The 12,613-nt window shown below is 38.7% G+C and overlaps 2 protein-coding genes and 1 long non-coding RNA gene across 3 annotated transcripts in view; 2 read left to right on the top strand and 1 right to left on the bottom strand.

Annotated features, from left to right (window-relative positions):
* Nucleotides 1-12,613, bottom strand: part of LOC309511858 (uncharacterized protein) — a 158,917-nt gene that overhangs the window by 56,550 nt on the left and 89,754 nt on the right. The gene's annotated exons all lie outside the window — the stretch shown is intronic.
* LOC309512265 (dynein regulatory complex subunit 3-like) lies at nucleotides 3,490-6,356 on the top strand. The gene is made up of 4 exons (XM_082187769.1): nucleotides 3,490-3,783; nucleotides 3,890-3,960; nucleotides 4,034-4,111; nucleotides 5,301-6,356. Exons 1-4 carry the CDS (start codon nucleotides 3,664-3,666, stop codon nucleotides 5,371-5,373), a joined length of 342 nt encoding a protein of 113 aa, XP_082043895.1. The 5' UTR covers nucleotides 3,490-3,663; the 3' UTR covers nucleotides 5,374-6,356.
* Nucleotides 6,440-7,211, top strand: LOC309512964. The gene is made up of 3 exons (XR_014211232.1): nucleotides 6,440-6,714; nucleotides 6,835-6,936; nucleotides 7,043-7,211. It is a non-coding gene; the product is annotated as an uncharacterized lncRNA (long non-coding RNA).

The raw sequence follows: 12,613 nt of genomic DNA on the forward strand, positions 1-12,613 counted from the left end.
TGTAAACTGTGACAATAAGTCATTTGAAGATTACAGGGATTAAAGTTATCCGTCGCTACGACGGATTTCCGTCAATTGCAGGGTTCCAGTCTGTCCTTAATGTCTTAAATTCACTTTTCATAAATTTAAGGCCGTAAATAGGCTTTCATTTCTCAAATAGTGTAATAAATGTCTTAATTTTATTTTGAATAGGTCTTAAATTAAGGAAAGACGAGGTGTATTCACCCTTCTGAGGGGGATGTGATCAAAGCCTGGAGTGGAGCAAAAGCACGTTCCTCTCTCCACTCTAAGCACTCTGTAATCACTTCGCTTATGGTCCACTCCGGGTTTTCAATTACCGCTCACGGAAAGTGCATGTCAGGCTACAGTTGAGCGCTGAGGTAGAGAACTATATTTCAGTTACCGTGGACACACTTATAATGCAGGTAGGGCTGGGCGATATATCGATATATTTTTGAAATGCGATATGGAATTAGACCATATCGCATATATCGATATAGTTCAAATTTACGCTGTGATCCTTGCTCCCCGCGCCCCTCTCCTCCGCTCCTCCTTTTCCACTCTGCGTGCGTGTTTAGAGCATGTTATGTTATGAGAGGCGAATAATGACTAAGTTACTTCAGAAAACCCAGCACAATAGGAACTACCAGGCAGTGACATAAGTGTACGCTGAGATAAAGTTTTTCACCTCAGAAAGACGGACTTTCTTGTCCTGTCAGCCGTTATCCTGTTCTCGTAGCGCACACTCTTCAATTGCACGCGCAAATGCGGCGGCGCGCGCTATATATCGCCTCACTGTATATAAAGTGCAAAAGAAACTACGAGCATGCAACGCCGTTACGTTGTAAATTACACGAAATAAAAGTAATGCAGGTATGATTTTCATTCTATTCACCAGGAGCAGTTTCCATGTTTCATTAACAGTTATTGTTAATATTGTGTATTCACCATGGTAACTGTCGTTTCCATATTAACCCCAAAATGCCACTATTTTTCTTTGTGTTATTTTTTATATTTTTAAATGACTGTAGTGGCTCATACCAACATTGTATTAACAAAAACTAGTTTGGAACTGCTATTTAATAGCTTTAGCATAATGTTTATTTATTAGTAGGCTACTAGTCTTTACTATTAGTCATATTCTTACAATTTATGTTAAATAAAGGGGAAAAGTACTTGTGTGTGTTAACAAATTTTGTGTAAACATGTGTTATAATTTGCCTATATAATATATACGTGTATATGTATGTATATGTATATATATGTATGTATGTATATATATATAGGCAAATTAGAACATGTTTAAACAAAATTTGTTTATATATATATATATTCAATGTAAACTTTGATAATCATAATTAATAAATCGCAATTACAATTCGAAGGGAATAATCGGCAATTATGATTTTTGTAATAATCGTGCAGCCCTAACTTAGGTGAAGAAACCTGTTTATTATTTATTCATTTGATTTTGCAACTGTTCACTGATACGCCTACTGGCAATATTAAAGCAGTTTAAAACGTATCCCCTTAAAACGCTATTGGTCTCGACTATTTAAAAAGGTATATGACTTGGCCTAAAAAAAAATTTCAGTCAGAAGAATTTTTTTCACTTTAATCCCTGAAATTACTAGGGCACATGTGTGCATGAATGAACACATGTGTGGAGTGGTGTGTGTGTGTGTGTGTGTGTGTGTGTGTGTGTGTGTGTTGGCTACTCCTGCAGAAGTAAATCTGTATGACATGTTTATGTACATTATAACTCTGCTCTGTTTGATAGCCTATGTTCTTTGATAGTTATTCTTATAATCTTGTTTCTGTTACATGCAGTTCTAACTTGAGCTCTTAGCTCTCCGGTTACAATATTGGCTGCTTACTGACCCTTTAACGTTATAATTAAATATGTCTTTAACATCAACAGGTTCATTTTTGCCTGAAGTTTTTGCCGAACGTTTGCAAAACGGTCCGAGGTAATGATCAGCCAACATACGGTGGAGCTGTAGCCTATGTGAGTTGGATGAAGTGTTACCGTTAAAATTGAATATTTACGCCAAATCAAATATGTAATCGCATGATGCTAGCTACTGCTAGTTAGCCAGCTGAAACTACCCTACTTAAACCTTGTGTGGTGTTCATATTTTTGTTATTTAGCCAGTGTTCCTGCAAGCTTGTCTTAACTTATGCATTTCTAAAAGCTTGGTTACATATCTTTAATAATGTGCTTTAGCTTATATGATTATATTTCTTTAAATGCTTATTATGAGTAAAAATAAATGTTCAACGTTAATACAAGTTGTACACATCTAAAAGTAAAAGAACACATCTAAATGTAAAATCTCCATTACACACCTCACTGCAGTACACGAGATCCAGGGGGCGGAGTTGGATCCAGATATAAGGGGTGGAGATTGGTAGGTTTAGGGGTGGGTTTAGGGATCAGGGGGTGGAGATGGGAAGGTTTAGGGTATATGTAAGGTGGGAGGGAATCACTGGATTTCGTCCCTGGATTTCGTGTTCTGCAGTCCGCAATAAGATTTGAAAAAATGAAAAATTTGGCAAAAACTTAATCTGGGAAGAATTTGTTAGAAAACATCAATTACAATAGTTTACAACAGTATAAATTGACATTGCATGTGTGATAAATAATTTTACATTGATTTTTATTTTATTTTCCTCATGATATCGTTTCCAGAGCGTTTTCCTCTGTCAAAGGTTTGAAGGACAGCCCAAGCAAGGACGAGGAGTAGCCTACTCTGATGAGCTGCTCCATTGACCCCAAACCTGGACTATTTAACCATTGACCCCACTGGACTATTTAAACCAGTATATTGATCAAGATTTAATTAAACTGATTGTATACTGCTCCAATGCTACAGGCTGTAAATAAGAGATTTGCACTTTGTTACACAATGGTGTCTTGATTGTTTTCTGTGAATACAGACCCAGTGTCCACATATGTGGACATCATTTTTTTCAAAAAGTGCTTCATATTCAAAGATAATATCTGGTTATTATATGTATTGGTCCCTCCTAACCCCAAAAACCTAGAAGAAATCTAAAATGCACGCCAAACCAAAGCTCAGGTCTTAGGAGGATATATATATTCGGGGATGTTTTTATTTCATGGATACGTTTGTTGTATAAATTAGCTTAAATAATGCTATATATATATATATATATATATATATATATATATATATATATATATATATACACTCCAGGAGCAGGAGGCAATTGAGGCTCATAAGATCAGGAACGAGGAGCTTCAACTACACAAGGTAACCAACATCACCATGCCATCCATCTCATTCAAGTACAAGAACACTGATCTTAAATGCTCGAGGTTTAATAAGTCAGATTTACTCTACAGTGTTTGAAACGCTGCACTGTATTAAAATCTTCTAAATATTGCTTCCTTCTTTCACAGGACGCATTCGTGGAGTTCTTAAATGGACCTCAACTTTTCGACAGCATGTTTTGCTGAGGATCCTGATGCAGAGAAACTGGCTCTCCTCCCCAGTTTCCTCCCCCATGGAGACATATCCTTGTTATGAATAGCAAAATATACAAATCAAAAACGAGACAACCAGTTGAACACATCAAAATGCTCACAAATTAAATTCTGTGGAAAATGCAACACATTTTGGAAATGTGTAGCATGGAATGCAACAGATCGCAGACGCCGATCTTCTTGAAGCTCACATCACTTCCTGCCATGAACAGGCTGAGCAGTTCACTGAAACTCTCATGAGTATTGAACTGCCACTGGTGGACCAACTGGAGGTCAGAATAAAAATACCTATATTGTTAATGTAATATTAATTATGGAGCATATCACCTAAACGAATGGAAGTTTCACAAATATGCTTTTTTTGTTTTGTTTTTAAAGGACATCTTCAAAGACATAAAGAGGGACATCTCAGACATGTTTGAAGGGTTCATTCAATATGTGCCAGGGATATATCCTTTATCCAACAAAGCAAATCAAAAATACTTTTATTTTATGGGTAAAGCTTCTTTAACTCTGACACACATTCGCACTGTGTCGAGACCTGGAGAACCGGTACCATGAACAACAGCTTGGGATTGCCTTGGCAAAACACTGGAGAAGGTGGTCATGGCGTATGTATGACACGCCAATTCGTATGCCATTTTGGCGTGCTATCAAGACGCATAATCGCTTTTTAGCGTTTTTTATCAACGCCGTTTGGCCTCCATTGACTTGCATAACCTCGCGATTGCGTGTTAATTTACGCCAAGTTCTCCTGAAAAAAAAACTTCTGTTCAGTTTATTTCCGACCCTCTGCGGAAACCTACGAAGTGCTTTCAGAGCGCAGTCACGTGACTATCACGGAGACTGGAGGGCAAAGCATGTGAGTTTTCATCTTTTACAACCCACAAGTGTTAAGATTACCTCCGAAAATAGAAAAACCAAAGATATATATATATATATATATATATACAAACGGCAAGTCTTAGGCACATTTGACCCATATACAGCACCCACTGCGTTGTTTTAGCTAATCATTAAGCGCTAGCTAGCTACGCTGCTCATCCGATCATAACATGATAGACTATAATAACTTTCATCACTGCTCATTTCATAAAGGCCGCCGCAAGAAAACGTGTCTTTGTTTACATTGTATAATGTGCTGTTGGATTGCTTATTTTGCAATTCTGTCTGCCATCATCGGACTTACAAATCACATTTACAAATTTTACATTTTATTTTACATTAGTTATTTCATACGAAGATGAAAGTTTACGCTATATAACCCAGTACAACATAAAAAACACATATATTTTTATGTACCTTCTGGTATTCACACTTGTGTTTTATATTTGTTAATCACCTTATGTTTATTTTTAATTTTTTTTATTTTATTTTATCGGTCGAATGTAGACTTTGAACCCAGCCTAAAATAACCCAATATATCCTGTGAATTTGCGGTCTGTGTTCAAGTGGTTTGTGTAATTTACATTGATGTACCATCAACATGTTTTAAAGTTTTTAAAAATGAATATTAAATTAATAAGTTACATATACAAACGTGCCATGATGAAGTTGGTGAATTGTTAATGCCCCCCTTTACACTTTTTAACGTCTTCATCAACTTGTCATGTATAGTATGTCAAATTATGACCATTATCATTTAAATGAAATTGCCTTTCTTCCATGTTTAGTGTTCACTCCAGTATATCATCATCTGAACAGGTGTAGCCTACTACACAAGGGCTAAGGTGTATTTAGTATCTGTGACCATTTTTTTTGTCTAATTCAACCTTCCTTTACTTTGCAGCATTCCAATCTCCTTCAACTCCCAATCACACCTACCTCATCCAACCCTACAGTCGTCCTCTTTAAAAGCGTGACCAACGGCTCTTTTAAGAGCCATTCTTCTCTCTTCTTTTTTTTTACTCTGTTCCATTCTCAACCTCTCCCAACGTCTTCAGTTTCTCTTTTCCCAAATTTTGTCCTCACTCTCTTACCCTCCGTCACCTCTCTCTCCCTCGTGTTTTCTCTCTCTTTCTCTCTCTGACACACCCACACCCACACCCACACCCACACCCACACCCACACCCACACCCACACCCACACACACACACACACACACACACACACACACACACACACACACACACACACACACACACACACACACACACACACACACACACACACACACACACACACACACACACACACACACACACACACACACACACACACACACAGTCTGCATCTGTCTGTCACTCTGTCTGTTGGTCTGTCTATATAAATGGCAGGCCACTGTAATAAAGAGCTTTTGGAAGCTGCAATGGTCCTTGGGGACATCTATATTGAAAGTGCAGCTGGTGCAGCTACTTCGTACTCTACCCAGACCCCTACTGAGCCACCTGCAGTACGGCCTTGCCAGCGTGGCCACAAGCGAAATGCTAAGGGGAAACCTCTATTCATAGATCAAGAAGGTTTGTTAGCTATTTTGGCATGAAGTTGGTTATATTTAATGTTAAGGAGCCTCCGTGGATGTAAAATGTATGTACTGCCAGTGATTGCTTGTCTCGCTAACACCAGACGGCATTTCAATTCACATTTTCAATTGAGAATGGTATTGTGTATTGTATTGAAGTAATGTGATTGTATCCTGTGATTTTGGTGACATTGCTATCCTTTCCAGTGATTCCATATTTCTCTGTGTTGCAGCTGGTGTAGTTCCAATGGACTCTGGGAATATAGTTGCAGGTAAAATGCCATTCAGTATTCCACTATCCAGTATTTCATTTACTGATGCATTGATTTAAATATTTTGTCACAATTGTTTACTGTTTTAGATTCCCTGGCAGCATTACAAGATATCCTCTCTGGGCTGCCAGAGCGTGCCATGTCTCCCCAGGAGGATCCAGAAGGAAAGTGGGCTCTCCGCCAGATTGTAACACATGAGAGGTGGGACACGGCCCGGCCAAAGCTGATTGAGGCTGTATTGTCTGCTGCCAATGTCCAGAAGACCTGTGGTCACTGCAGTGAGGAGGCTGTGATACGCTGCCTCGACTGTTTTCCACGGCATCTCTTTTGTGAGAAATGTGATGTTTCTCAGCACCGGCAGCATGTTCTGCACAACAGAGACTATTTAGTGGAGGGTTTTCACCAACCCATTTCTCCAACTGTAATAGTGCAGAAAAGAAGCAATGGGACGTATTGTCTTATTTCAGAGGGTATGAGCATATATATTATAGTTTATATGAGCATATATATTATAGTTTATATGAGCATATATATTTGTAACAATACAATTTGTGTTGATATACATGGTGTTCTCTTTCCATTCGCTACAGCCCGGCTTCTCCCACTTGCATTGCCGACAGCCGTGTGCTCTTGCAGCAGAGCCTCTGTGAAGGTCAGGCCAGGACGACCTGTCACTCTAGTCACAATGAATGGTATGTGTCTGTGTAACAAGGTCTAGCCATTTCAAAGCCTGCTTTCTCAAACAAAGATGTTTTATGGAAATCTACATATCAATCACCATTACCCATTTTATTATAGGACGATTTGATCTCATGCTCCCAGAAGTAAATTGTCAGAGCTGTGGCAGTGACTGGACACCTGATGTCAAGGACCTTGTGTGGAGTGGCTTGTGGCCCGCATCCACTATTAAGTTCCAGACAGTCTATCATGTAAATGTTTTCAAAACGTATGAACAGATGAAGTTGGATGCACCGAGTATGTCTCATCATGCATTTGTGAAGATGCTAGAGACAAACTCAAAACGTCATGGAAGGGTAAAGTACCAACACTACATTCAGTCTTGCAAACTACTAACTTTTGCTAATGGGGGGGGGGAGGGTGTTAGACCTGCTGACTGCAGGGACCTCCTTAGGAATGGCTACTCTCAGTTAGGGGTGTGAACCTACACTGGTCTCACGGTTCGGTTCGATTACGATTATCATGTCATCGATTCAGTTCAATTCGATATCACAATGCATCGCGATGCACCGCATCCTCAATTTTAAATTTCTCTTCAAAAGTGATGTGTGCGCACGTGTGTGTGTGCTTGGGAAGTCGCAGTGACAGAAACAGTGAAATTCCAGTTAAAGTTTCAAGGGAGTAAAGCTTGTTTATGCCATTAAGAAAAGGAAAATCTGTCAAATAAATGTAGTTTAAAAAAAAATTTCATTTAAAAGCAGCGCTCATTAATCAGTGTAGGCTATTATGTTACCATTAAAGATGCGCGCATCAACCGTCGCCGAGTCCGCTGTTGAAGGTGACGATCATCCATTTAGAATCACGCGTAACAACACAGAATAATTGTAATTTGACCATCGGGTGCGGATACTTAAATCAGAGAATATTATTGGGGCGGGTGGACTGTTTATTTTTGGCTGCGGATTCGGCGTTGGAGCTCATCCGCGCATCTCTCTGACTCTTAACAGCTAACAGCTCGGGGTGAAAACGGCTAACGTGGTTTATGAAGTTAGTGGTATTAGGCTACCTCCTGCATATTCAATTTGTGTGTGACAAGAGTGCACACAGCGCGTGTCTTCTGCAGGTCGTGCTTACCAGGTTGTTCATAAAAGCCGAAACGTGCCCAGATGTCGGCTTTTAAAGTAGTTGGAGCATTTTTTATATTCTAGCACTCGCGTCTCGCCTCCCTCTGCCATTGTATGCTTCCGCCACAATGCACGTACGCGACAAATGACGTCAGAAAACTCGGTACATTATAATCGGTTATGGTCTATTACTGAACCGATACCGAATCGTCCTCGTCTGCATCGCGATGCATCGTAGAAACGATCAATTTTGACACCCCTACTCTCAGTGAGGGCTTCTTTTCTACTTGTACAGTAACGACCTGTTGAAGGAGGAGGTTATAAAGCCTTAATGGAGCACTCACTGTGGAGCTAAATTAGTTATAGGAGTAATCATGCTCAGTTCAGTGTCTCTTGTTTTCTTCATTTTGAATACACACTGGCGTCAGTCACCATGCATTTGAGGCCAATATATGATGACATTTTGCCTGTCTTTAGACAGATGGTTTGATATGTGTAATGTCAAAAATGCAACTTTTTTACTCCCTTTGCATCTCTAACAGATTGGTCAAATCTGCCGAGATACATTTCACCTAAGTTTTCGTCAGTATAAATATTCAATATCGGAGCTAGACAAATATTTGAGAAAGGATGACATAATGCAGTGCCCAGCTTGCACTCCAAACATGGTGGCTGTGTCAGCAGGTGGAAATAGGAAGGCTTATCGCTTAACAATTCAAAAGGGTTTGTATAGTCCCATACTGCACATCAATACAAAAAAGTATGACTATGAAAGGGAATATAAAGTTAGAGATATACCCAAACTAAATGTTCTTCTATTCATTGTATTCAACATTATAATTTTTTTCTACAATTGTTTTTCATTTTAGAACTGGTGATAAGTCCTTCTATGAAGGTCTCTTCTTTGCTCCTGACAATGATGTGGCCTCTTTCGTTGAGAAGCTGCAATCAGGCATGAGAGTGGTAAGACTGAATGAAATGTACACATTCACCAGCCAAACTATTATCATATCATGTTTGGCTCACTTTTGTCTTCACTTTTCACTTTAGTCTATATTATTATTACCACAACACACAGGAGCTGCAGGTGTGCCAGCTGCACCTCCTTAAAGGGATTGTAGGGACGCAGATTGCTTAGTCTGTTTCTGACGCGTGCTTTAAATATTCATTGTCCATACCTTTTGAGTATTTGGATGTGCCAAATCCATTTATTGTCCCTTTTTTTTGGCATCGCAAATAACAAATAAAACAAACACAAATTATACTCAGTACTTTGACTTATTGCTAACAACTGTTTGGTATAAGCACAGTCACAATCCCACCACCTGTAACTCATCATCACTTTAAATATACTCACATACTAATACGCCCTCTAGTGTCACAAACAAAAAATACAAATTAACATAATGGCTCCAACATACCGGCCCCTAATTGTTCATACCTGTCAACTTTTCGATACCAAAATACGGGAGATCTGAACGGGGGGGGGGGGGGGGGGGGTCATCGCATGTTACAATGTTTACATTTTCTGGTACAATTAATTTCTGGTAAGATATGCTTTTTTATTATTTCAATTAAATTAAATTATTGTGATCTGATTTAATATTGACTCATTTGGATAAATATTAGGTAGGCTACTCAAGATAGGCGTTAATTTTTCTCAAGAAAAAAAAACAACTCACCTAATGCTGTAAAGATACAGAGAGCCCTATCAGCTGGCAGTATTATTTAGGGTTAAAAATAACTAGATATAATGCGTTTTTTTTTTATTAGAATAACAACTTTATTTAATGGTACAAGTAAAAATATAATAAATATGTAATATAGTACACATATTTAGCTAAATACTCTCTATAGCTCTTTTTTTCTTGCCAACTACGTGCTATAGCCTATATTATGTTCATTAAATGGCTTTCCTGAGGTAAATCTGACATAATTGTTCTCCAGCTGTGTTATTGACCTCTTCACGCTGATAAAAAACACTGATTGGTCGATATTATGTATGAGGAATACATTTCGGTAAGTTGTAGCCTACTGTATCTTTCAACAGTGTTCGTGTTTTTTTTACTATTAGCTAGTAGAGATGATCGGTTCCGCTAGGGATCTGTCACGTCACATTTACAAGCGCCAAAACGGTATTTATTGTTTGAATTTCATAATAAAATGTACAGAATCTGAGAGCTGAGATTTTTTTAAATCATAAGTAACCTGCTCTGTCTAGTCTGTCGGTCTCCGAGTCCTCTTTGCTTCACGATTTTTCTGTGCGTGAGAAAATGGATGTGTGGCGTGAGAGCGTGTGAAAAGTATAAATTGCGTGAGTGTTGGCAGCTCTGCATAGTTCGTCCATCCTCAGGGTGCTGCTGTTCTTCTTCGCGCGATTTTTTTTTATCCCCCAAAACTAGTTCAGCGGCTCCCTACACCAAACACTGATCCCGAAACCTAGCTGTCATTGTAACCTTAACCAATGAAATTATCTGCAGGGCGGGATTTCTGCTTAACTGATGTGCGCCCAGTGGGATATAGAAAGATTAAAAAAATACGGGAGAAATACGGGAAAATATTTAAACGGGATGATAGCGGGATAGCAAGGTAAAATACGGGAGAATCCCGGGAAAAACGGGAGGGTTGACAGGTATGTAATTGTTAATGACCTAGGGGGCATAAACAATTCAAATCATACATTACATAAGGAGCCATCAAACAGTTCATATACATCAATACATTCTAAATAATAATTACTCTTACAATTTTTTTTGATATTATATATATACACATGAGTACACCATGCATTTGAACCTTCCTTTTTTTTTTTTTACATTTCTAATAAAAGGCAAAGTTTTGTTACTGGTCTTACTATTGTGTTTGTTTTGGTTTGAACTCGTACAGATCTAACCAAACCCTTTTTATCTGGGAAAGTCTCTAGTACTCTTCCAAGAGTCCAAGAATTGCGTGGGGCTGTAGAATCTGCAATGAGTAAAATATCACCAGGCATAAGATTACATCTCTCTTTGGTCCATTTTTGTCTTTCCTGTAACAAAGGCAAGTACTCTTTTATCCATCTTTTCCAAAAAAGATCTGAAATGTATTGTACTTGCTTCCACCTTCTTCTTACATACTGATCTGATTTCTCAAAAAGACCAGGAGGATAGATTGACTTTCTCTTCATTGTAAGCAGATGATTGGGGGTAAGTGCTTCAAGATCATTTGGATCTTCGGAGACTTTGGTGATGGGTCGATCATTAAGAATTGCCTCGGCTTCACACAGGACAGTGTGCAATCCCTCATCATCCAGCGTTTGTTGATTCAAAACGGAGGACAACACCATTCTTACCATTTTGATGATGCGCTCCCATACACCACCATGATGTGACGCTGTAGGTGGATTAAAACTCCATTTAATTCCTTTGTGCGCTAAAACCTTTGTGATTTTATTTTGATTTAACTCTGCCAGTGCTCTTTTCAATTCCTTTTCTGAGCTAGTAAAATTTGTTCCATTGTCGGACCTCATATGACTTACTTGTCCTCTTCTGCATATGAATCGTCGAAAAGCATTTATGCAAGAATCAGTGTCCAATGAGTATGCCACCTCCAAATGAACTGCCCTACTGGCCATACATGTAAAAATTACGCCATAGCGTTTCACACAAGTTCGGCCTCTTTTTACATCAATTGGGCCAAAGTAATCTACTCCTACATTTGAAAAAGGAGGTAGATCCGCAGTTATTCTTTCTTCGGGTAAGTCAGACATTTTTTGCTCTCCTAGCTTACCTTTGTGTCGTTTGCAGAAAGTACAGCTTGAAATAATCTTTCTAGCTGTTGCATTGGCTTGAGTAATCCAGTATTTTTCTCTTAATATAGACAGCATATGGTTTCTTCCACTATGGCCACTCTTTACATGAATATGCCTAAGAATCAGTTTGGAAATATGCTGATCTTTAGATAAAATAACTGGATGTTTCCTTTCTTCAGGCATAGCAGCTTTGCATAACCTGCCACCGATTCTCAGCAATCCATCTTCTAGAATGGGGCTTAATTTGTGAATAGCACTGTGTTTTCTGATTTCAGATCTTCCAGATTTCAGTGATGAAATTTCTTCGCTGAATCTTTCCCATTGACAGAACTGGATAATAGCCTTTTCTGCCTCCGAAAGGTCGTCTGGAGACAAGCACTTTCCTCCAAATGAAGCTTTGCTTTGTTGTAATCTCTGTTCTAATGCATTGGAATCCTTTAAAGTTGTCATCAATTGTTTTCTTCTGCAACTTACTTCATGTAGAACTTTCTTTACTTTCAGCATCCATGCAACTGCAGTCTTGAGTCTTTTCCAATCAGAAAAGTAATTGATCAGCCTATGGGTTGCATTATTGGTATCTTCAATATTTACAACATTTGTTGAGAGCTGCTCTTTCTTTAGTTCTGGATCATCATCAACAATGTTTGAATCAATGTTGTCATTTGACCATTTAGAAACTGGTTCTCTTAGAAAATTTGGTCCATTTAACCATCTCTTGTTGGTTGCGAGCTGTTGTACAGTCATTCCCCTGGACGCATCATCTGCAGGGTTTTGTGA

Source organism: Leuciscus leuciscus (assembly GCF_965113295.1).
Source record: "Leuciscus leuciscus genome assembly, chromosome: 1".
NCBI lineage: Eukaryota > Metazoa > Chordata > Actinopteri > Cypriniformes > Leuciscidae > Leuciscus > Leuciscus leuciscus.

Bases quoted from the DNA above. Each gene is read 5' to 3' on its own strand.
- LOC309512265 (XM_082187769.1), top strand. From the start codon at position 3,664: ATGCAACAGATCGCAGACGCCGATCTTCTTGAAGCTCACATCACTTCC. The intron at 3,784-3,889 runs GTCAGAATAAAA...TTGTTTTTAAAG, and splicing joins CACTGGTGGACCAACTGGAG to GACATCTTCAAAGACATAAA. The intron at 4,112-5,300 runs GTGGTCATGGCG...TTTACTTTGCAG, and splicing joins TTGGCAAAACACTGGAGAAG to CATTCCAATCTCCTTCAACT.